Source organism: Tinamus guttatus, unplaced genomic scaffold, assembly GCF_059628265.1.
Source record: "Tinamus guttatus ecotype Peru unplaced genomic scaffold, ASM5962826v1 Tinamus_guttatus_pri_ptg000524l, whole genome shotgun sequence".
NCBI lineage: Eukaryota > Metazoa > Chordata > Aves > Tinamiformes > Tinamidae > Tinamus > Tinamus guttatus.
Genome location: NW_028289058.1, coordinates 1,725,146 through 1,750,689, shown reverse-complemented (window position 1 = coordinate 1,750,689; position 25,544 = coordinate 1,725,146). Strand labels below are relative to the sequence as shown.

The 25,544-nt window shown below is 38.9% G+C and overlaps 1 protein-coding gene across 10 annotated transcripts in view; it reads right to left on the bottom strand.

Annotated features, from left to right (window-relative positions):
* The window catches only part of SOX6 (SRY-box transcription factor 6), a 340,141-nt gene that overhangs the window by 116,109 nt on the left and 198,488 nt on the right, over positions 1-25,544 (bottom strand). For all 10 annotated transcript variants that reach the window (XM_088533833.1, XM_088533831.1, XM_088533832.1 and 7 more), the window contains 2 exons: positions 20,529-20,701; positions 17,331-17,399 (listed from right to left, as the gene is read on the bottom strand). In XM_088533833.1, the coding sequence (XP_088389959.1) occupies positions 17,331-17,399; positions 20,529-20,701 (242 nt within the window). The remainder of the gene's footprint in view (positions 1-17,330; positions 17,400-20,528; positions 20,702-25,544) is intronic.

Here is a 25,544-nt window from a genome sequence, read left to right as displayed (position 1 = left end):
GATTTCAGACCACAAATCCCAAATTACATCTCTTAAATATTGCTATTTTAGCTGCATGGTACCAATACACCAGTACATTTCCTGCAGAGTGTAACAACAGCAACAAGACTATGGGGCACACTAGCAATACAGGCACATTTAGGTCAGTCAGGGTGACAGACAGGGTGATATCCCCCCCACATGGGTGGGATAGACAGGGCTGTGAAGCATGCAAGCTAACAGTCCAAGAAAGGAGCAAATAAATGGCTTCCTCTGAGGGATACTGCAGAGTTCCTGAGACCCTTCTATGATATTTTGTCCTTTTAAGCATCACAAAGGACAAAACAGATAAACTCAGCAATTTGGGAGATATATTTCTCAGATATACACCACTTTAGTTTTACAGAAAAAAAAAAAAAAGTTAGGAAGTTTGCCCAACTTCCTAGAAGCAAGATCATTGAATGCAGGTGAGTCATTGTAAGGAGCTGGACTGATGTGGTTATGCAACTAGGAAGCCTTTTACATTAAAAACAGGATTGGCCATAAACCTATCAATGAACATATGGAAAAAAATACAAACTGTCAGAAAAAAATTATGGAGCAGAGATAAAAATTAATAGTGAAGCATTTGTCAAAGAGCCAGACTTTGTTCAGACCCAGGTTATATTTCCTTCCTAAGATGCACAAAATAGCACTGTATGTTTAAAGGCTAATTGTTTCTAGCTGTGAATTACCAAAAAAAAAAAAAAAAAAAAAAGGTTTAATGTGGAGACTACACATCTCTCTCAAACCCTGTTACTTTTGCGATACTCTAATAAAATAAAAGCACTTCTGTTGCTGCTATATTGGGTAGATCACTTGCTATCAGAGTACTGAGTAATATGAAAAGGAGCAAGTGAAGTGAAACTTATTTTTATAAAAACTAATTTAAAACCTTAATGTATTTAAACATTAATTGTTTTAGTGGGTGACATATTTAATTTAGATGACTACTGGCAACATATTCATAGAACTGCCACCAGAAGTTTAGAAAGCATTAGCTTCACAAAACTCATGGATAGGAACACTAAGCACTTTAAGCCTCGGAGAACTACTTCAGGTGAAAGGCTTGTTATTTCCTTAGAAAACATCTCTCAGCAAGATCTTCCTTCAAAGTATCATGTCGTCTATTCAAAAGCCTTAACTGAAGCTTCAGACAAATCCTGGCCGGTACACTTGTAGAAAACACTTTGGGTAAAAGGAAATACAGAACCAGAAATGAAATCTTTTCCATTCTGGTTTCTCAGACATGTACAAACCCTTCACAGGAAGGAAAGCAAACAGTACTTTGGCTAGTCCCAAGACTCTGTTTTTAACTGACACATATGCATAGCCAAAACAAGTAGTTTTGTAAGCAAACTTTATGACTACTTCCTACAATTTTACATGAGATACAGCTCAGAACTTTGCTTCTCTGATGTCTATTAAAGTATAAACTACACCCGAGCTTCCTGTGAATTTACAGTATTTCAAATTCTTCCTGAACTAGACCTTGAGAAATACGCTTGGGAAAGATGTTAGACTGAAGCCTTCCTTCCATGGCAGCCTTACAGCATTTCTTTATCAGGCAACTGATTTTCATGAGACTTGCAGATATCCAACACCTTTTAGACTTCTTCTTGTATCTTAAATATGACTAGAATTACTTAGTATGTCCAAAAATTATTAAGCTGATAACATTCAGAGGAAGACTGATAGCATAACTGTAAGAAACTCTTTTGCTTAGGAAACTGGGGTAAACATTAATTTCTTCTGTCCTCTTTAAGTAAATGCTTTGACAATCAGCAGAGAAAATATGGAGGTTGATTCTCTGAAATTTGTATTCAAACATCATTACTATCATCTCATGAAGGTTAGTTGTAAAATAATAATAAACATTCCATAAGTCAAAGAAGGTTACTAGTAAATATAGGACCAGAAGTGGGGAAAAGTGTATTACTGAGTCAAAGTGCTCAGGTAGGATGAATGTGAGAGAGAAGTGTTAATTATTCATTGTTTCTTCAGTAGACACTGCTATGTTACTTTTATGATTAACATTTCATACCAGAAAACAGTGGAGCTAAAGGATAAAAGTTCATTCTTAGTTGGCAATAGTGAGCTTGCGTTCATCATCTTCTCTAGTGCAGTTTTTTGTTTTGTTTTTGTTTTTTGTTTTTTTAAAAAAACAAGTACTGTGGAGCCATGGCTTAAATACTCTCCACAGCTCTTCACAAAAGCCTCAGTAAAATCTAGCTCCTGTCATAGCATGACAAGACGACAATCTGTGTGGGACTTTCCTTTCTGATTAGGAGGTGCTTTCTCTTAATCTGATAGAGAGAAAAAAAATCTCTGAGTAAAGAACTCCTCCTTCTCCAGATAATGGAAACAAATCTTGAGAGAAAGGCTTAGGCAGAATCTGCATGGAATCCAGGTTAAACCATTTTCCCTGGGTCTTATAACAGTACCAAATGCCCCTGCATATATGTGGCTCCTTAACCTTATCTAAAGCAGAATTTTAATCCGAGCAAGATTTCAACCTGCAATATAGGCTTCTTCAGCATTAACATGTGAATGTTCCTAGAAGCTGCAGTTCATCAAGTGTTATATACTTTGTCATCTTGAGGGAGAAAGGAAACAAATGGGTGATTCTGAGCCTTGACAGCTGTAAATCTATTGCCAAGATGAAGGTAGATGTACTGTTTCTATCCTGTGGAGTTTTTCCTGATTTGCACAGATATTTAATAGGATCTGGGTCAGGTTTGTGATTTCTATGTAATTAGAATTATTTTATTTTGTGAAAAGAAATGTAAGTTTGATCTAGTTTCATTTTTCTCTCCCTCTCTCATTTTATTTTATTACAACCTCTAATTTTCTTTGTAATGAAAATTGGACAATTATTTTGTTAGAAAATACTTTTAAAAGATTTCGATACTCTTTAAAAAGTCCCAGTGAAACAAATTTAAATACTGCTTTGTACTTCTAACTATTGCTATTTTTCAGTACAGCAAAGAGAGAGTGTCTTGAAAGAAAGAATAAAAACTGATAAGCCAAAACACAGTCCTACATTCTATGCCTGTGATCCATCAGCCAACCCCCCCCCCTTTTTTTTTTTTTAAGAAGTTTTTTTTTTTTTTTTTTAATAGCATCTCTGGAACCTTTAATTCTCTTTACAGCCAGAATCCTAACCCTACCTAAAATGTTGGAAGCAGCATTCTACTAGCAGCCCCAGTGTCAATTTCCCTAAATCTCATCCCTTTCACATTCACAAACTCTTCTCTATCTAACAACAAGCTTCTAAGGTCCCTCTACAGCTGCTACTGGCATCACCAGGCTCGGTGTGTGCACCGAGCCCTGAAACTCAGCTACAAGCTTTGAGGCCTTCTAGCCAAAAGCCTCTTCCCGAACCTTTCTGAATCCCGCTCAGCCCAGCGTGGGAGCAGCATGAGAACATTTTGTTTCCATCTCTCTTTGGGTCCTTATTTTAGGAGGATGAGTATGATCTGACAGAGAAGATTCAAATGGACAGCTTGCTTCTCAAGAGGCTTCTGGATTTGTTTTAGAATAGGGGAGAAGCCTGAAACCAGGCACTATTTTCTTGCAAAGCAATTTGCCAAATCTGACCACAGCATAGCCAAACCTGTCACAGTGGAGCAGCTCATCTTTCTCCCAAGTAACAACAAAACTTGGCAAAACAGCAGCCAGAGAAAATAACATATTTTCCACACTTCAGAAAAAATTGCATCATTTTGTCAAACCATTCCCCAAAAACCATGCCAAGTGCCAATAACCCAAGGGTGACCTGAGGCCCATAATTAAAAAAAGGCAGGGCGGTGGAGAGGGAAAAGTCCTGCTTCTTGGCAGGACTAGCATTATTAGGCCGTGTGAAAGCATCATAGGGATCTGTTAGGTTTAAATATATATTTAAATTTGTAGTGAAAGGCACACCACACTAGACATGTAAATGAGTAAATACTAATAAGCTCTACATATGCTGAACTATTTACCTGTACAATATTAATTTATTAAGGTATTAATTAAGTATTAATTAAGTAAGCACTAAGAAAGAAGTGTACTACTATATGTGAAAGGGGGAGACAGAGGAAGAAGAAGTCATTGGAGAAGAAATTCCTCTCCATCTCTTGAAAGAAATCTTTCCCTGAGCTAGAGAGTTGATGACCATCATTGCAGGCCTAAACTGAAATGAACACAACTCTTAATTTTCGGTCAGCAGAGCCTTTAAAAATTGCTATTTTGCAAAGAAAAATAAGACCCTTATAATTTTGATGTATATTTATGTAAAATGAAAGTGGCAATTCTGTGTTAATAAACCTCACTTAGGAAAAAAAAAAAAAGAAGAAGAGATCGGTTGCTGAACTATGGTGAGTAATTAGCCCCTTAGCATCCCCTTTCTTCAGGAATGCTTCCTCCTGAGCTGGCTCTTTTAAATAGCTCCAGTCCTGACTGCCTTTGTTGAGCTTGGAAATTGTGCACATATGAGAGAAATTAAGCCCTCATTTAACAGGGACACATGCCTGTCAAGTCCAGAGGAACAAAGGCTGGTCCCTGGGGACTACTCAGCTCCCTGAGGCTGCCACTCATTCTGTTAGCAATGCTTACCCTTTACAGATTGTGTATAAAACCCAATAAATCATTTCATCTGCTGTGGTTAATATACACATGAGCCCAGGACTTTCTTCAAAGTATTTTTTCTTTTGCCTGCGACTCCAGTGGTTTTATAAGAGGTATAGAGTGTAGCCAGATTTTTACCTTTAAATGGTAGCATTAATGCCTGTGTAGTAAACCTGAAACATTTACTGTCAGAAATAAAGGCATTTGATGCTACATCTATTTCACACAGGAAATGCTTTATTGCTCTTTAATGGTCAATAATCATCAGTGTCTATTGTATAAATTACTATTATACTCTGCTTCTCCTAAAGTTATAGCTGAAATGTATGTGTATTTCAACTGATAGTAAAACAGCCAGGTAAATAAAACGACAGATGTGTGGCCTTGCCTAGGAAGAAAGAAAGTCCTTTCTCAATTAAAACAAATCAAACAGGAAAAGTAATTTAAGGAGGATTTTCTTCCCCTCCTCCTTACTATGTTATCATAAAGATGCATATATACTATCCTGGATAAAACAAACAAACAAACAAAAAAAAGACTTTGATGATTAAAAGATATTAATTACATAAAGTGGCAAGAGAAGAAAATACAGTGCAAGAAAAAATATTTGTGTATTGTATCACCTAACTCCAAGAACTATAGAACGGATGGGGACAATTATCCTCAAATATAAATGCACAGAGCAGAATATTTTACAGTGAACAAAAAACGCAAAACAAAATGCAGTCATTTTCATGTTGAGCTCTTTTTAAGAAGGGCCTAATTCTGCATTTCCAGTATTAGACTGACATAAGTGGAGAGAAAATGAACAACACCAGCTGAGGAAATGGCACCCTGCACTGCATTCAATGAAGCAAAACTCTCTCTAACTTGAGCACGAGTTTTTCCTTTTACTTGAGTGTAAGATTAAGACAATGAAGACGAGTTAGCAGGATAAAGTAAAAACAAATTTAAGTACCAAGTTAGATCTTCCCAAAGATTTTTAAAGCAATATTTAAATGCTTGCTATTAAAAGAGCTTCTTTTTGTTTTGTCCATTTGGCAATTTTTAACTAACATATTGAAAGCAGGCCATTTCTCAGGCAACAGTATTAGGCTTTGTATTTAAAACCACAAAAAAAAACGGCTGACTGTTCTGACAGCTTTAATCCTGATGATACTAGAAGCCCCAACTAAAAAGAAACTGGTACAGCACGGAGTTTTCCCTGCTCAGCAAGCAGAGAAAAAGCAGTTCTGGATTTGATAAGTAAAACCAGATCTGCTCAATGGTTATAATGTTAAGCCTTTCAATTGATAGGAAACATCAGCACTCCAATGAACTTGTCTATCTTTTTTTTTTTTTTTTTTTGAGAAGGTTTTTCCTCCCATCTTGTTAGGTATTAACCCACCATATAATTAGTCATGATTTCTTTGCACAAAAGAAAACAGTTGGTTTTGCTCCACTGCCTTTCAAGGGGAAAAGAGAGACAGGAGATCAAGACTGCAGGTCCTATGTACATAAAAACAGGATACTATCATTACTAATTCATATTTATCATTGCAAATGGGTTTGACTATAGTTACCAAAAAAAGAAAAAAAGAAAAGCAAGAGAACTGACAGGATCAGGATCTCTATATGAGGTGCTTCACAAATACATGGATGAGGTCTTTTCCTAAAAGATCTCACAATCAAAGGAAATCATTGTGAAAGTGATTCCTTGCAGCTAAAAAAAAGCAAGCATCAATAAAACAAATATCCAACCTTAGACTGTACCCAAATGTTACAATTAGGTGCACATTACAAACAATACATTAACAGATAATCATCTTTTAAAAACAAATTCCTATATATAAAACATTGTACTACTGTACCATATCCTTGCAGTGGCAGAAATGCCACTTGCTGCCTTGGAGCTAATGCAGCATGTAACTGGCTTCTTCGAAGTAAAAGTTCTGTAATATCTACACATCTGCATTGTTCCATGTAATGGGGAGCCACATCACGCAGTCTACCACATATATAAAGCGCAACTGAGTAACTTTACAAATGGAAATACGAAACAAAGAGACTGCATCTTCTGTGAAGTAGTAACAATCGGCAACGATTCTCTAGGCATGCACAAAAGTAGGGCCCGTCATTAAAAAAAAGCTTGCCATAGAAGTGGTTGTAATTATGGAAAAAGTCTGACTAAAACTAATTTGTGTAAGGATTTAAATCCTTGGTTGAAAGGTCAGTAAATAAGTAAAAGAGTTTAACTTCTGCAGATTTGGGGTCATTCCTAAATGCCTAGAATTTACCTGGTTAACAGAAGACCTGCTTTTTGAAGGAAACGTTATCCAGCCTTTTTTTCCACCTTTACAGCTTAAGCAGTCACGATGGCGGCTTCAGAAACTCTGAGGCACTTTATCCACCTACTCTTTAAAGATCAAAATGCAAAATGTTGCCGTGAAAGCAAGAGAGAATATGCAAAGGTGTTATATGCTATGTATGCCACTGACATAATACTTTAATAGGATATGCTGTAATTTCCTGCAATTAATATCTTAGCAGAGCTATAAAGGCTTTTTTCCAAAATTATACCATTGCATTTACAACACTAAAATTAATGTTGTGTCAACCTTTCCATTATAACCCCCCTTTTTCAGAGGTTTTCAACTTGGCTGTAAAAATATACTCTGGCCTAAAATGCGGCACGCAAGATCTCCATTGAGACAGTCATTTTTATTAAATAAAAAACATTATTTAACAGATGTCTCAAGCAAGTCCCTCAGATGTCCCCTCAAATAAGTCTCGATGCCCTAGAAAACATGCAAAGCACTACCAGGAAAGAGCGTTCTTCAAAAAAAAAAAAAAAAAAAAAAAAAAAAAACTGTTTCTCTCCTCAAAAAGTCTCTGTCCAAAGGATACCTCACAGTCATGGAGATTGCTCCTCATCTGCAAAGAAAACTCCTGGATTTGGGGCGCTCTGGCTGCCTCACTGCCCACTTTTTCCCGCCTAGGCTCCCACTCAGGGCCGGCTCGCAGGCGGCTGCAGGCTGCTCCAGCTGGCCAGAACCAGCGGGAACCGGTTTTGCCTCAGGCAGGCCAAGGCCGAAAGGCTCAGATTGATGCTGCTGTGGGTGCTGGGGTGACGTGAGGGTTAGGAAACCATCCCCGGAGAGGGTGCAGTCCCCCCAGATAACAACTCCCTCGGAGCAAGAGGTAGCTCTCACAGAAACTTCAGAGGGAAGGGATGAGGAGGGAGCCAGGGCTCCATGGCTTCCGCAGCACCATGATTCCTTGCAAGATCTGGAACAAGTCACTTAGGAGAATTTGCTTAGGTGCCTAAATTAGGAGCCCAGATTCCCCATCTAATCAGCACTGGGTAATTCAGAGCACCTGGACTGCGTTATATATGGAGCCAAAACTCCCGATCCAATCACCCAAATTAGCTATCTAAAATTAGATGCCCACAAATGTCTACGTGCTTTTTATGCTACCTCAAAGGAGTTCTGTGAGTTTAATGTGCTTAAGCTTGTGAGGTGCTCACATCCTCTACTAATAGGGATGAGAATCCTGAAAACCTATCACCAATAAAATTCAGTGAGGTGTAATAGGCAAAGCCAGAAAAGCAATAGCAGACATCTTCAATAAAAATCACTCCTTCATGTACAAAAACAAGTGCCAGACACCCTTATATGAAAGAGGATTTTCTTCTGTGTTTCTAATTTATATTTATATTATATAAATTACTTTGTCAAATAAGGAACCCCAGGCTCTGTTTAGGCTATTAGGAATACATTGCACCATCAGTTTTATTTTGTTACCTGCAGCAAACACCCACTTAAGGCTGTTGTATATTAGTCTTCACACTACTCATTTGTCCACCTGATCTATATTTTAAAGCAACTACATGTTCCTCCGCCTGGCTAATCTCTAGTTCACAGAATAAAAATGACTAATATGTTACTTTAAAATAAAGTTCCCTAGCTCAGGGGTACCCTTACACATTGTGGGGCAGTGATGTGTCTCAAGATGGATTTCACACTTCACCATCGACTGTGAATTTCTTTGCTTTTACTCTTTGGTGTAACAACTTTAATGTTTTTCTAACATACTGTCATTTGGGTGGCTGAATAAGAGGAATTCAGCATTCATAATGCACCATTGTATACTGTTTACGTCATTTATTTTCTTTCTATTGAATGATTACAAACTTCAATTTAAAATTAATAACATTTTGTGGGAGTTACTGTATATGAATTAAGTGTGGTGATGTCAGTGCATCCCTCTGGAATTTAGAAGATATTTCACTGTGTTATATCATGTGTCGCACAGTATATCAATTTTTATTTCCCATCCCTCAAGCCTGGAATGCACACTGTGTAACTTCTGAGATTCGCAATATAGACATAATTTACCCAAGCTGTGCAAATGCCTGACTTGCTAAAGATGATATATATAAGATTTATATAAAACACTAGTTCTTTCAAACAAGTCAAAGTCCTGCATACAGCAAAGCCTGCCACATTATCTAATTAGCTGGGGTGGGGGCAAAGGGGCCTACAGTAACACATAAAAGAAATACAGTGCAAATGCAGTTATAAGACAGTTGTTTTTTATTGGTCACTTCAAAATAAGACAGGTAAATTCTGGGCCAAAGCTGTTTTTAGATTTCCTTGAGTGTGACGCTTTGACATTCTTGCCAGTGTCTTCTGGGTTAGCTGGTTGCCTAAAATGTAAGCAATATTAGAAATCTCTTTTTCCCTTTCGTTCTATTTCTTTTATATATGCCGTCAAATGTTTACTAAAGTTAAACTGCATCTGGCTTGCTCATTTATTCCTTTGGACAGGCTACTTCTTTCTCCATGGAAATCCATAATTTCCAAATTCATTCAGTGAGCAATGTGCTTACTTTTTTGCTGTCATGACTTTGAATATATTTAAAATATGCTTTCACGCAGAAATTGATTCAACAATACACTTATATTCTTGATCATTCCCACAATTTCTTCAAACATCCAACAACAAATTTATCATGTCTTATAACAGACTTTTTATACACTGTTCATTATAACAACGAAAAACCACTTTGATCCTTTAGGCCAGAGTTTAGACCATCTGGTAAATTTAAGCTTTTACTGCGAGATTTCAAAAAGTACTTTACAATTTATTTTCTAAATGCTTTTGGCCTTTTTATGTGGGACTGCACTTCATCATTTTCCTCCAAATACCTGCTTCTGCAGACAGAAATGTTGACCTCTGATATCATCACATTCCAAGCTTGCCTGTATACCTGAATATCTCCATAAATCAAGTCATTTCAATACTAACTTTTATGAACTATTTTCTTTATTCACTATCTTCTGATGAGTGTGTCAAGTAGCAAAAAAAAAAAAAAAAAATTAATGCAAATCCTGATTGTTTTTCCCTCTTGGCCATCACATGGTTGTCAATCACAAGAATCATCCCTGAAAAAGTAACTAATTAAAAATGAAAGGCCAATACCTTAGGCAGTTTCTGTGTCAGGCCTGGGAAACGTTTCAATGTAATGCTGATGCGAGCCCTGAAAAAGAGCCAGTGTGCCCAAAAGGTAGCCCATTTTACCCCACTGCATCTCCATATTACCTCCCTACAATTTTTAAATTACCTCCCCTACTCCCCGCCTATCTTTGATGTCCAAATCCCAACACGAGTATAAGTCCTATTTCATTCTGCCTATGAGTTCCCCAATCACTTACATGAGTAACACTTGGATATACAAGTTATCAAATACTGGCTATGGAAGTGTTACTCCAGCAAGCAAGACTTCCCAGGATGGGCCCTGCTGGAAAGCTGCCAGCTGGCTGAACCGCTCCTTGCAGTTACCCAGTTTGGTTTGCACACAAGCCGCTGGGGATTTCTGTGTGGGAGCAAATACTTCCCATTACACAGCCTGATTTTGTCCCGCACCTTTGAGAGTGCAGGCTCACATAGGGGATTCCAGAGGATCAGCAGCAGAAGGGTTCAGCGGGACATAACCCTGGGAGGCACCCAAGGGTGTCGGGATGAGCTCGCACAGAGGCTCCTGCAGCCTGGCACTCCTGCCCTGGCAGCGCAGCTTGGCTCCCACTGGAGAAGAGTAACCCCCAGACAGCAGTGCAGGTGGATAGCAGGTAGTCACTGGATCCTTCACTGCTGATCAGAAGCACACTACCATCTGCCCCTGGATGAACGAGGCTCCAGGCTGAGGCCCTTGGGTGAGCAAAGGCTGCAGAAGGAAACTGCCCTCCAAAGAATCAATGACATTTTAGCACCTGGCTTTGACAGAGGCAGAGCTGAGAAGAAGCCTTTAAGCCATCGGTGAGGTTGCAGCACAGCACTCCAAGCACAAAAGCAGCAGCACCACTTGAACTGGGGAGTAGGAGTGCCTGTGCCTTCACTTCCAATTTTAAAAAAATGGGACAGGGAAAGTAGGAAGGCAGCTACTATCATTTTCTGCACCAACATCAGCCCAAGGAACAATGACATTTACTTTGGTTTAACTAATTTCCACACATCAGATCATGTTCGGCACCCATGTGCCAAAGTCCTATTCTTCAAGTCTGTTGAAATATCACTTTCCGAAACATGTGTGCTAACATTTGGCCAACACCACCACAAGATCATTTTATTAACTTGTAGCTTATTTCATAGACTGCTGCTCATGTTGCTAACATATGCTATTCTACCCTTTAATGCTCTATAATTAGAGAAGCCATGTGAAAGAGATACACAAGGCTTAATTTTAACATTAAATACAATTTGTTTAAACTTGGGAAGGCAAAATAAAGCTATTTAAAAGAAAAAAAATGTATATAGTGAATTAAAAAAACTGCAAAGCAGCTACTTTTAACTCTTAGAAGGTCATATTAAAAATACACTGCCTGACTGCATACAGTTTTATGGATTATGTTTCAAGTCAAATCTGAAACTACTTTCTGCTTTGCCAGAACATACCTTGTCTGCCAGGGCTGAGGGCCTCAGAGGCAGAGCAAATAACAGGATCCTTATGAATGTGGGAGGGAGGTGCAAGAACTGAACCTTAGGCAATAATGCTGTAGGGATGAGCCTTTAGCACAGCACACTGTCTTCCTCTGGCTACTGCCAAGCTGCCAGGAAAAGGTATTTTCAGTAAGGAAGAGGCTGAATAAAGGACAGGGAGCACACCAGGGGTATCCGTTAAAGCCTGGATCTGCCAGTTCCTTTCCCACAGCAGGACATGGGCCTGCGGCTAGAAGAAACTTCACTTCAGGCCTTTAGCTGGAGAAAGGCCTGTGAAAAAGCCACGGTCCCACTTCTTGGGCACCTGGGAAAGGGCAAGGATCCCGCACTGCTTCTCTTCCCACGCTGCCAACGGAGGAAATTCCAAGCTAGCCAGCCATAAGATGGTTTTGGTGAAAAAAGCTGGCCAGCAATACAGCTTTTGCTTTTGTAATAATCAAAAAAGACTTTAGAACTCATTAACAAGCCTCGATGTAATAATAAAATATGAAACATTTTGCTTTGATGTTTCGCGTATTTGTCTTTCCTTCACTGGATGAGTTTCTGTTTCCGCTCGCCGAGTGGGGAGCGGGACAGGGGCCGCCCTGTCCCTCCTGCGGCAGGGCCCCGCGGTGTGGCAGCCAGCTCCAAGCACGGGCGCCTGACAGCAGCGCTCGCTCCGCGCTCTCCCCCGCGTGCACAACGTGCAGGAGGAAGCTGTGCACAGATCTTTTAATACGGAACTGGAAAAGCAAAACAAAGCAACCAAGGCCCCAGTGGCAGCCGGGAAACAATTCATGAGCAACCTGGAATTTACGGGGAATGTCTTTCTTCTACCACAAATCCATAAGCTACAGCTTATAGCTATAATTTATTAAGCCATCACAATACCTTCCATTTTCTGCCATAATCTTGACTGTTTAAAAATTACTACAGTAGTTTTACCTATTCTTTAATCTAGAAATATCATTATTAAAGTGTTTGATGCAGGCTACAGTGCATCTATCATTACTTTTAAAAGTTAATTAGATTAGATAAAAGAAATAATTACATTTGCATTTTTATCCTGGTTTTAAACTTCCAAAGAAGATCACAACAGTGTGCCTGTGGGCAATTAAAAACAGCATACAGCAGTGAAATATAAAGGCAAAAAAGGTCTGTTTTTCCTGGCTAATTCATGATTGAAGATACAATTACAAAATATTTTAAGGGTTTGCTGAAGCTGGGGGCTATTCCTAGACTTCTAAGCTTTGTTTATAACTCTCTTTTCTTTCAAGGGAGTTATCTGATCTGTGAATACCCTGCCAATATATGTATCAAATTGCTTTCAATGGCTTTATTTGGTCCTGTTCAGAGCTTGCTGGAAGAAGATCGGTTTCGTGATCAATAAAAAAAGAAAAGAAGAAGAGAGTGGTGAAGGGAGAATATTCCCCAGTGCCCAAACAGTAGCACTGTAATGGCTTTTCACTTGTCAATGCTAAATACAATTTTACAACACGAAGCACCCGAAGACAGTGAGCTGGACTGACAATGACTAGATCGCAGCTTGTGCGCTTTCAGCAAGCTCCCTGCTGCGAGGTTTAACCTGTCTCCCAAAGGCAATAAATGAAAGGTTCAGCTCTTAAAATTAGAGGTCAGTTACATACTTAATGATGAAGCATATCTTTAAATCTATTTCTACTATTATTATCCTAGCAAAAAAATTAATTAACCAGGTCAGGGAGGCCACGAAGGCTAATGTGAAATGTAATTATTCCTGATCTTTAGACACGTACTTCACATGAAGAGATAGCCCTTATTCAGCTCACCAGGTAGCTGAATTGTCAGTAGTTAATCATCGATAACAAGACAGACTCATTGGTTCAGCCTCTTAAATTTTAAGCATGATCCAAACAATTCATATTCAAGGACAGTTTAAATAGTTGTAATTTTTATGTTACTATTCTTTAGTTTGTTTACATCTCACAGTAATTATGCTCATTCATTTTGACAAAGTAGACAATACAAGAAAATTATTATTAACCTATGTGACATGAATTTGTACATTAAAATTAGAAAAAAAGAATCTTTTAAGAATTATTCTAGTGGCTGAATTAAAACAGAGTACTGACAAGAGCAAAGAAAGTCCATTTTATAACCCAATGGAAATTACACCTGATTCAAAGAGAAAGGGAAATGTTCTGCAATGGCTTTTACCATAGTACAGAATAAAGAAGTAAGGTGTAAGGAAATGGAAAAAGCAGGTGGGACTTGCTTTCACTGTGATGATCATCAAAAGGTACCATCTCAAAACTCTTCAAATACCTCTGTTGCTTTCACATGCTATGTTTGCTGCTGGACTGGCAGCAAAGTTTTGAATGCAACAAGTCTCGAACAAAGCGCTCCGATAAACAGATCTTAGAGAAACTAAATGAAATAAGGTGTTTCAATTTTTTTTAAAAAAAGGTATAAATCCACAATGTAAATACTGAATACTAAATAATGTAAATTATCCCATAAGCCTCACCTATTTTCTTTTATAATTGTTCGAGGGATAACCAAATTGGATGCACATGCTTCTGAAAATCCCTGTTTACAAACTAGCACTAGGTCACAGGCTGAGCATGGGACACGGTGCGTCTCGCGCGGCGGCGGATGGCATCAGTGCTGCCCTCCTCGCAGGTGCTGGGAACAGGCTGTACTCGCTTCAAGCGGCCGTGAGCAGCCCACGTCCAGACGGGACTGGCACACGCACTACGCACGGTTTATCCTCTTTGCAAATGCGGAGCGATGGGGAAGAGCACTACTGTTTCTCTGGGGAGGGTAGTATTTGATTTTCCCTGTATATAAAGCAGATATAATCATCCACATGGCTGTGTACGCAATCCCAATTTTGGGAAAAGGCCTGCATGAGCAAATTCCTAAACTATCACATCTTGAGATAAAACCAGGCATCCTATTGGGGCACCTTTACCAAGCTCAAATACAAAGTTTTATTAGAAAATTGTTTCTGCCCTCAAGCCACAGAGCGTGTAATTCCCCTCATCTCACTTCAGATCTCTACACTATAGGTATTCCACATCCTTTAGAGTTAATGGAGAGAAACAGCCATTTTCGGCAACACTTCCCCTGACATATTTTAAGTGCCTACTTTAGGACAAGATGAATTGCATCCTACAACTATTCACACCCTGCTTCTCTCTTTCTCTATAAAAACAATATGGAAAGTTAATTGGGCTGCGGAGTCTTTACTGTAGATACCTGCTGCTGGTCGGATGGATCTCGCTTTGGGTCCCTTTGTGCTGAGCTCTCCTCCGAAACCCGGGGCAGCACTGTGGTCCGCATCTCGCCTTGGCCTGCCGGGAGCTGCGGATCTGCACAAGCTGCAGTGCTCGTAACCAACTCAACACCAACAACCCCGTTACAAACTGCCACGGAGACCTGGCAACTAACTTCTACCACAGGCAAGTCCTGGCTACCAGACCTCCCACAGAATTAGTCACAACGAGTAGGCACAGAGGAAGCACATGGCTCATGAGTAAGCTGCTCTTTAGCCTAAGGAAAGAGCCTGCCCCATCATCCTAACAAGCTTTTCTTAGGAAGCTCCTTGTAAGACCAATCTGCACTGGAGAGCCCCAGTGCTTCACGGGAGGACCCAGGAGGTTCCTAATGACAAGGAGAAGGCAACTAACAGTCTGGCTCCCATGCTGGGACAGAAAGCATGCTGCAAGACACTCCTTAGAGGCACCTAACACACACAAGTAGCACTTGTTCCATATAAATAAATATATGTATAAATGTAAGTATGGGCCCTGAATTACCAAGGAACTATGAAATAAAAATAGCTTATGCTGGCAAAGATTTTAGAATGAGTGCATTTAGGGAAGGATCACTGAGGAATAGTTTAGCTCACATGAACAGAACTGTCATTTGCACCAGTTAAAATACTTATTTGAATACACATATAGGAAAGGATGCAAAAGAAAACTTGTAATGTTTTGTTCAAAATGTTCAAGCTACAGCAAAATCATTTTGAGGAAGAGAGATTTCTGCCTTTCTCTCATCTTTTGGCTCTTGTACTTTATCAAGACCAGCAACTGTAAAAATGAAGTTTATGAAGTTATGACATGATAATATAAACCATTATACCTGAAAATACTATGTGGAGTGCTATAAAATATGATCCAGAATTTTTCCCCATATTAAAATGTATTTATCTGACTTCAAACTTTTGGTGATTTCCACCACCCTACGGCCTCTATGTCTTTCTGATTAGCACTTGGCTCACAATGCTCTTGGTTAACAGTTGGGGATATAGAGGAGAAATTACTAAGACTTAGATGACTTGTAGACACCCTTACAAAAAAGACAAACTAAAATGTGAAGTGTATTTATATTTGTTACTAGAGAGCAGGATACTTCTCAGTAAAACATTATCACACTCTCCAAATAGATACAAAAATGACTAGTTATGGTTCCTCTTTTTACATCATAATTTTAAAGGAATTTTAAGAAATTAAAAATATTGCCCATGCACATCACTCTTTTTGTTCAACAGATTCAGATATGTTTCCTTCTTTGCTCTTACACCAAGTAAAGATTTTTTTTATATGCAGTGAAATGTTTCATTCTCTGTGGAAGTTAGATTTGCAAATAACACCTAGAGACGGTGATGTGTTTTCACTTTCACTACTGCTTCATATTATCTATCCCTTACATACCCCTAACACAAACACACAGTCTTCTTTTCACAACTGCAATCTTTAAATAGCCAGTGACAATAATGATGCTTTAGATTCAACCATGCCTCTCAGCCGAGGTATCAGCACATTTATAAATGTTATTTAAACATGCTAAAGTCCAAGTGAAACTGCATTATAAAATTTGCAAAGGTATTTACAAGCACATTGGATTTGGGATGAGGGAAGGAAAGACTTCATTTCTGGCGTGTAACATGGGTAACATGGGAAACATGGGAAAAATAGATCCCCCAAGCTTATAAGAAATGATTGGCAGCACAAGGAGCTATCAGAGCAGAACGAAATATTTAAATTAAAGAACAAGCCCACGGAAATGCTTTCAAGCAAAATGGGAAGCAGAAAAGACCATCCAGTCACATGGCAGCAATGCCTGTCCACACATCACCTTCCACCTGTATATGTACTTGAGAAACGGTTTATGAGCACAGAATTAAAGCAGGCTCTGAGCAGAGGCTCAGACACCCAAACACGTCCAGGACGCTCCCAAACCTGTGACAAGGCAGGTACTGAAAAGGCACATGGCAGACACAGACCTGCAGGTCACCGAGCACAGCAGACTGCTGCTGCTGCTGCAGTGCCTATTGTCCTCTTCTAGAGCTGTCTGCTTTCTTTAATGAAATTGAAAACATTCCCTGCGTTTTCCATAATAAGCTTTTGCTTATAAGGCCAATTTTGCTTATGTAGAATAAGGAAATCTCTAAACAATAATTGAAACTCTGTTTTTACTTCATAGAATATAAATCAAATTGATTGCAGATTTCAGAGTTAAATGGTAAGACTTAAGAGATAATTCATAACTTTCAGAAAAAGACTTTGCTTATTAAATAAAAGCTCTTTCCACCAAAAAGATGTTTGACAATAATTTTCAAAGGCACAAAGACCCTCCATAAAGAGCATCTTTACTGAGGCTTATTAGTAAAGCATGTGGCTGCTTTATTTTAGATCCTTCCCCCTCCATAAATGGAATTTAAGTATAATCAGAAGAGAGCAATAAAACACACTGACCTGAATTTGCTGCTGCAGTAGATTGATTTTGTGCTGCTGTTGCAGAAGTTGCTGCTGTTGTCTTGCAATCTATTAGAAATAAAATTTCCATTAAAATACTAATATTGAAACCTCAATATTATTGAGTGGAAACTTCTTATGAGTTACTCTTTATTATATGTTTACTGAGCATCATTTCTTTTTTTAAAAAAAGACTACTGCAGAGGTACCTGTACACCTCACGTAAACATGCTTCAACAAATGAAAACAATGATGCCAATAGGATGTAAACAAATGCAATACGCAAATCTAGCTCTCCAGTAAAAAATACATATTTTAAGCACATAGGCCTCAATCGAAACATAGGGTCTCTCTGTGTGCATGTGAATAATCTCATCACTATTCAACAAAGCATTTAAGCCTGTGGTGAACTTTGACTATGATGCATTATTGTTAGCTACAACGAGAATGAAACACATGCTTAAAATTAAGTGCTTTGCTGAATGGCGATGGGATTGCTCAGGTGCTTAGGGTTAAACACACATTTTCCTGCTTTGCCGATGTGGAGCCTTAGTCATTGGCTATACAATGAAACATTTATAGATGTTTCACTATTCAACACAAGTGTTTAGGGCAAGCTTCTCTAACTTCATCCCCAATGAGCAGCCCATTGCTTCTCCTGCAAGCCTCAAAATCTTCCTTGGCTGCGCTCAAGGCAGTGGAGTCTTATTCTGTGTCAAGGACAGCAGTACTTGATGCTCAGTAACTCATCCTCAACACAATCCTGTCAAATACATAGCCATTCTTACTCTCCTTTTGCCAGTTCAGTAAGGGATCTGAGAAGGTCAAGGTTTAATGTATCCACCCACTGTCGCAGGTGGAAGGAAGCGAACGAGCGGGGCAGGAAGGATGAAGAGACTAACATGGGAGAAGCTCCCGCCTGGCTGCTCCCTTCCTGCCCAGCCTCCAGAAGCAGCCCCGGGAGCCGAGGGGAAGAGGCTGCAGAGCCGCTCGTGCTGCCAGCAGCAGCGGCTGCAGAGCGGGAACGGAGCTGCCGGGGAGCCGGAACACCTGGAGTCCTGCATCTGACAAGGGCCAGTCGGCAGGCGGAAACTACGATTAGATTTGTGTTTCCTAGAATGCCCAGATCAGCGGGTTTGCTACCTTCATTTCTCAAGTATAATTTCCCCTTCTATAAATATTTATTGAGGGCAGAGGCAGAGAAACCACATAAAACAGCATGAAGTTGGTGACAAAGGTACTCTGGTCACTTGAGTCCATCGTTTCAGTCCTGGCAATAACACTCCTTGTCGCCTCTCCTTTCCTCTTCCTAGCATGCTTGCACGCTTTCTCTCTGATGACATATATGGCTTAATAATATATTAAATGCATATATTTTAATTTTCAGAAAGCTAAGTAATATATTTCTTAGATAAGGAAATTACAGGAAATGTAGCCCAGCTCCAACGATCCTGAGTGCAGACTGTTCTGATAAAGTACCTCATAAGAAATCTGTAGGCACACACTGCAGCTTGTAGCTGTGACACAGAGATCAAGTTCGTTATTTCCTTAGTCACCATGGTCAGCAGCAGCACCTGTGCTTGGAAAAGCCGCTGCAGTGCTAGGTCTGCTACAGAAACACCTGTATGAGTGCTTGAGTACCACTTTTAATTAGCAAGATGCTGAATGCGCTATTCCACCTTAGGACTGGAGGGTCTGTCACTGAAGATAAGTCCTGGCAGGTTTGTGTCCAATCTGGCCCTGCTGCTTTTATCTCAGAGAAGGTAATTGAAAAATAATTGTGATATTCAGCTTCAGAAAGGAATTACTTGTAATTACATGTTGAAGCTGGACACCAAGTGGAACTACATCAAGCTCAGTCTTTCTGACAGTGGTATGTTTTTTCACAGTTTTGCAGTATCCTAATTTGAGAGCTGTTTGGAGCTGCTGGTGACCTGGCTGCTGCTTTGCAGAGTAAAGCAGAGCCAAGGCAACGCTGAGTGAAGGCTCCGATGGGCTCAGGTTTGGATTGCTGGTCAACACCCCTTGCTCACCATTTGCACAATATAATGCCATTTGAACATTCATTTCCTGATGAAAACCAGAAATGCACCACCAGACATCTACTGTCAGTGGTTCCTCTCAGACTGAGCAGTACTCTGGTAGAAAATGTATGCAATGCACTGCGATGTAATTACCATAGCATAGTCTAGATATATAGGCTTGACACAGTAAAGTAGGGTACACAAGCACCATGTGGCTCAAATTCTGAATTTTATTTGCCTATCGGTTGAGCTACATGCTCGCTTCATTGAGCATGACAACCTAGTTTTAAGTGTCATTTAATTTTCATTTTGAAATATAATTACAAAGTGTTCACTGTAAGATATCACTCGTCTGCAAATGTGTCAAGATTAATTTGTGCTAGCTTATTCACAAGTGTCAATAGTTAATTACTGTGTCATCTCTGGATGGCTAAATGACATTCTAACTTCTGATTTTTTACAGTGTTCCTTTATGTTATTTTCCATTAGGGGATGAGTCCATATTCCTACATGTGGGCAAATACTCAAGCACATAAAATACCAGACGTCACAACTCATTAAAATCAACAGAGCATATATTGCTGTATATATCCTATAAAATACATTTAACTGAAAAGATAATTCTAGTAATAATGTCAGATTCCTAAAAACCACACATTAATTTGGATCTGTCTGATCTAATGCCTAAGGGACTAGTGCATGGGATCACTGCTGTCACACTTCTGTACAAAGAGAACAGCTCTTTGGACAATTGGTCTTTTAAAATAAGGTTGGTTGGTTGTTTTTTTTTGGGGGGGGGGCTAAGATATTTGAAGGTTTGGGAGTTGTTTATGGTTTTCTACTCAGTTGTTTTCTTGACACAAAGAGGAAGAGTTAAATAATGCTTACATTCTGTTTTACTTGTAACTCTTAAAATTGTAGCTCAGCACAAGTATCAGGAACTACAAAATCTATCAAATGAAATCACTATAGGAAAGAAATTATTTGAATTTCTACACCCACTTTTCTCCCAGGTCCTATAACATTTTCCTCTTTATGATAAAAAAAGTAATTTCTGAAGATATCTAAGCTCTTTTAACAACAAAAGAGATGAAAGGAAGCACCAAGCAGAACAGTGTTTATGATAGGCATCCTGCATTAAACGCTTTCACAGGTTGCTTTCGGGGAGCCTCACCTGTTCTTGCTGTTGGCGAGCAAGGTCCATTTGCTGCCGTTGTTTTTCAATTTGTGAAGCTGCCAGCTTTTTCTGCTCGTCGTGGGCAGCCAGGAGCTGCTCCCGTAAGCTGATCAGTTGGGTGATCATGGTAGAGAGCTGTCGCTCTTTTTCTGCCAGGCTTTCTGGGGTACCTAAAAGTGCAGGAGAGATGTACTGTAAATACGAGGTAGACAAGAGTTACCTAACATTCACAAAAAACTGGCTGAAGCACCAATATGCTTATTTCAAGCGGCAGCTTGAATATACATTTTTCTAACAAATCCCCAAACATTTTAGCACATAGCTTTGCCCATGCTCTAAGAAGCAGTCTGAAAAAAAAATGAAGTCAAGGAGTGACTGAAACAGATCATTTCTTTCTTCTTACAGGAGTAATTAATGATGCACTGGGTACAAATCCCTGTATCTTTCCATCTAAACCTGCCCAGTGTGATTAATACATTCTGTATTACTGTTCATAGTTTATCAAACATCATTTTCTTTCACTTTATATATTGTGGAGCTTTTTTAATAAGTAAAAATGTTGAAATGGATATAAAAAAGATGCTGTTCAGTGAAAAAAAGGGTTTAATAGTTTATTGATCATTTCTCTTAAATGCCTATGTATATGGTGGGTCATTTGAGTAATGTAATCTTTGGTTACAGAATATGTATTAAAAATGAGCTATACTTGTCCTTAAGAGACATTGCTAACCTGAGAAAATGGCTTAAAAATTTTCATTTAACTTTCAAAGTTGACTCCATAGAGAGTACTTAATTAATATGAAACTACGGTACATTTATTCTTTGCACTAATGACGCTTAGCAGTCTGTTTATGGGTAAATTGCATGGGTCTCCTAAGAAAAAGAGCACAGGGGCCTTTTGCAAATCCAGCCCAAAACATTCTGTTTTACGTGCGGACATATTAATCTGTCACAAGCAGCAGCAGCAGCTCCTGCACTGGGCCCCGTGCGCGTCCCAGACCCTCAGTACTGTAACGGGCAGTATTATTAGGGGAAGGCAGCAGTTCAGGGACATGGGCAGAGCACCTGAAAGAGCTTTACAGTTGGACATGGGATAAATGAACCAATCGCATCCCATACAGAAAAGCTGGGAGCTTGAGAGGAAGCCAAGTAAATTAAGACCTAGTCAAGCCTGTTATTGTGTCCCAAAGATATGAGAAGTGAGAGAAGAAGATAGAGAGCATTAGTGTCCTTCCTTCTCTCCATTTGCAATAGAGGACTGTAGTAAAGAAGTCACAGGACTTCTTTTTGAAGAGGAAGAAAATGTGTGAGGAACAGGACCTGGGAGGGAATGGAGAAACTGTCACCAAAATTATGACTCCACCTTTTTCCCAGGGGTAAGAGGGATATCTTCTAGGGAAGAGAAGAAAGAGGTTGACAGGTTTCATAAAGAGAGGGAAAACAAAACAGTCTCCTGCCAAGCAGGTCACAAACTCAGGATGCTCTGCTACTTACAGCGCACTATGAGGGGAGCAGTACTGTGCTTAAAGAGACCTTCACTTGCAAAGTGGCATACAGGAAAACCTCAATGTCTACATTTATTTCTCTGGAAAGAGAAACTGCACAGCTTAAGTCACTCACTCTAAACAAAACGTAACCATTCTTTGGAACACATTGTGATTTACAACATAATTAAAGGACTAAAAATATTTAATTTCTTAGACTCTACTGTACTTTTAAAACAGTCTTCACAAGCTGATGTTGAGTACCCTGCAGTGACAAATCTTAACTTGGTATACCTGTGATACAGGCCTCTGTTTAACAAAGAAATAGGTATAACTATAAAGTCTTAATGGAAATTTTAGAAATGGTTAGAAAATTCCTTACAGATCAAGTATGTTATTCTATACTAACATTTATTTTCACAGATAAAAGATTGTAGTAGCAAAAAAAAAAAAAAAAAAAAAAAACCACCACCCTGACTTGCCCAGCATCCCTAGGAAACATCAATTATTCCCCGTTTTAGGAAGCCAACATGCAGCAACCTGCTGCCTCAGATGATACTTATTGCCATTCACTGCCACCTGGGAAAGCAGAGCTGGAGACTCACATCTGTCAAGCAGCTTCGGAGTGGGGATGCAGGCACAGATCTTAGAGTCATAAAATATTTTATACACCCAAAGCACCTATCAATCTCCTGCCCTGTTTTCATATTATTCTGTACATGGACAGAAAGCTGTCATAAAGAATGCCTCTTAAGGCTACAAATTTTGATTATTTTGTTGCAATTAGTTAGAACTGTTCAACAGAGTTGCAGCAAATGCATAAGGTCATTTCTTTTTCTTTTTTATTTTGAATTTTGTATATTAGCAAGAATATGAAACTGTTCAGATTCAGGGACTTATAGTAATTGGGTTTGTTCCCCCCAACCCTACAAGAGAGGCACATCATGCTAAAATGAATGGTCCCATTTACCATACTCTTCTCTTTAATTTGCTGTATGCCATGCAACCCAGCAACTGGATTAGAAGTGATGACCACAAAATGTACACTGTGCTCCTGGAAAATAATGAGACCTCCATGAAGTTGCAAGACACCTAAATGAACACTACTTGAGACACCAAAAAGCCTGAAGTGCAAAATGTGGTATGAGCAGTATGTGGGGAGGTATAATTTAATTTTAGAGTGGAAAATCCCAAACATTATTTTACAGTTTAAATGCCAATAAAAGACAACTTGCTCAGAACGCAGACCAGATTGAGCTGATGTGGCTGGGCCAAGAGAGGTCATCAGGAGCTGTGTGCCATCATCATCTGTTTTGCATCCACGTACTGCAGCAAGCAATAAGATTCCTGAAATCGTTACCAGTAAATAAACTCTTCTGCTGACTAAAAGATATATATAAATAAAACAAAAATATAGCTATCTGTAAAATGCATTTGCCGTAAAAACAGATAAAACAAAAAGCTTAGTAAAAAATTTACAGTAAATATGCCAGCTTCCATAAAATATTATATATTGCAGCTCTCTTTCTCTGTTCTAATTCTATTCTCTTACTCCAAAGACAGCAGTGCATTTTTTTCCATGGGGTCTTCCTTATCCCCAAAACACATCTGTCTTGAGTTTCTCTCAGATTTGTCAGGTGGATCAGTGCTCCCCAGGGCCTGCTCCATCTGAAGTATTTTAATTTGACTAAACACCTGATTTATTTTATCTCTCCGATGAGAAAGGCAGTTTGTCTTAATAGAGCCTGTCAGCCTACAGTCCCATTCACAGCAATTTACAGGCAGCCAGGGATGCTGGAAAAGAAGAGTGCTGTGATTCTGTATTTTATCCTCCTCCAGAAAGCACCTAAAAGCAGCTATTCACTGCTACTGCATGTGGCATTTTAGAACTGAATTAGCTTTTTATTCAAGTAACTACACTTGTTGTGAATAGCTTATCTGTAAAATTGCTACATTCACTACTGATTTTATTAACCTTTGGCTCTATCACAAAATGGTCTTCAGTTAGCAAAGACCTTTAAAATTGACACATTTTTCTTAGGGGCCTTTATTTCAGTGACTTCAGATATTCTCAATTTGATCCATTGACTCCCCTTACCAGCAGTATTTAAAATTTTGAGTGTTGATGGGAAGTCAATAATGTTTAAGGACTTTTAAAAATGAAAATAGAACAATTATTCTCATCAAAAGCTCAGGAAAAAAAAAGGTTGTTATTTGTGATAGTCCTCAGGATATATATTTTTGCCTTTGCACCTATAATCATAAACTGAAAAAAAATCTTGACAGTACAAACATTTTATTTTTTCTTCGTGTTTATGGTTTTACTTTTTCTCTTGATTTGAGCAAGGTAAAATGGTCAAGCTGAACAGAACCAATGCATCAAAGAGAACTGTTGAGAAAGTCTGGTCACAGGTCAATCTAACTGTGAGTGAGAAAATAAAACATGGCTATAAATCTACTCAAAAAGAGAGAGGAGATGAACTAAACTCTACCTGGAACTAAGATTACATTTAGACAGACTTTTGTTTATGGCAAAACACTAACCTTTAAAACATCATACAATTAAAATACCAACTGATTTCTGGTACACAAAGTAATAGGATCATCATATTTCCTGCAGCAAAAGGCATTTTTTAAAAATCAGAAAAATCCTGCATTTATCTGCTTAAATTTAAGCATTTCAAAAAAAGATTTAAAACCTACTACCCTGTTACTGCAGATGCAGAATATAACTATACTTCCTAAATAAATCTCTGCTTTACCATATTACAACACTTCCATTATCTCGGTTCCTTCTATTACCTCTTAATGTATATTCCGTCTATATACAGATACATCTGCTTGTCAACGTAAGAGGCTATTCAGTGTTAAATTTGGAACTGCCCTTGTGGCGAGTTGTCATGATATAGAGACAGACTAATAACTTCTGGTAACAGAAAAAATAAGCAGGAATAACAAACAATAGATTTCTCAACCTACCCAGTATAATCTAAACCGATCTCTTTGACACTCAGCAAAAGAAAGCAAGCTAAAATCACACAGCCTATCAAGTTAATAGAAGGCAAAATAACAGCGTCACCAATAAACTGGAAAGGCCTGGAGCTTGCTGAAATGGGAGTCTTGGCTGTGACACTAACGTGCTGTGGGTTCTTTAACGTGCTTGCCTTAGTTTCCCCATGGGCAGACAAAGGAAAACACTACCAACCAGAGGTTCGTATGGCTGGTTAGCTAATGATTCTGAAGCGCTTGGAGATCTTTGCAGGAGTCTCTACACAGCTGCAAAGCCCTCTTTTATGCTGCGATTAGAGAAAAGCATTAAAAACACCATCCTTGCTTATATACTGCATCCGAACTGACTTTTGTCCTGTACAGCTACACAGGAAATACAAACGAGTGCACCACAAATGGTGACTCTTCTTGTGTTTTAGAACAAACCAGTAGTGCGGATTTTATGAAATCAAGAGACAGAAATGCAAGAAGAAAGTGTGGACTTTGCCAGAAGCTAAGAGCTTTAAATCACATAACTGCA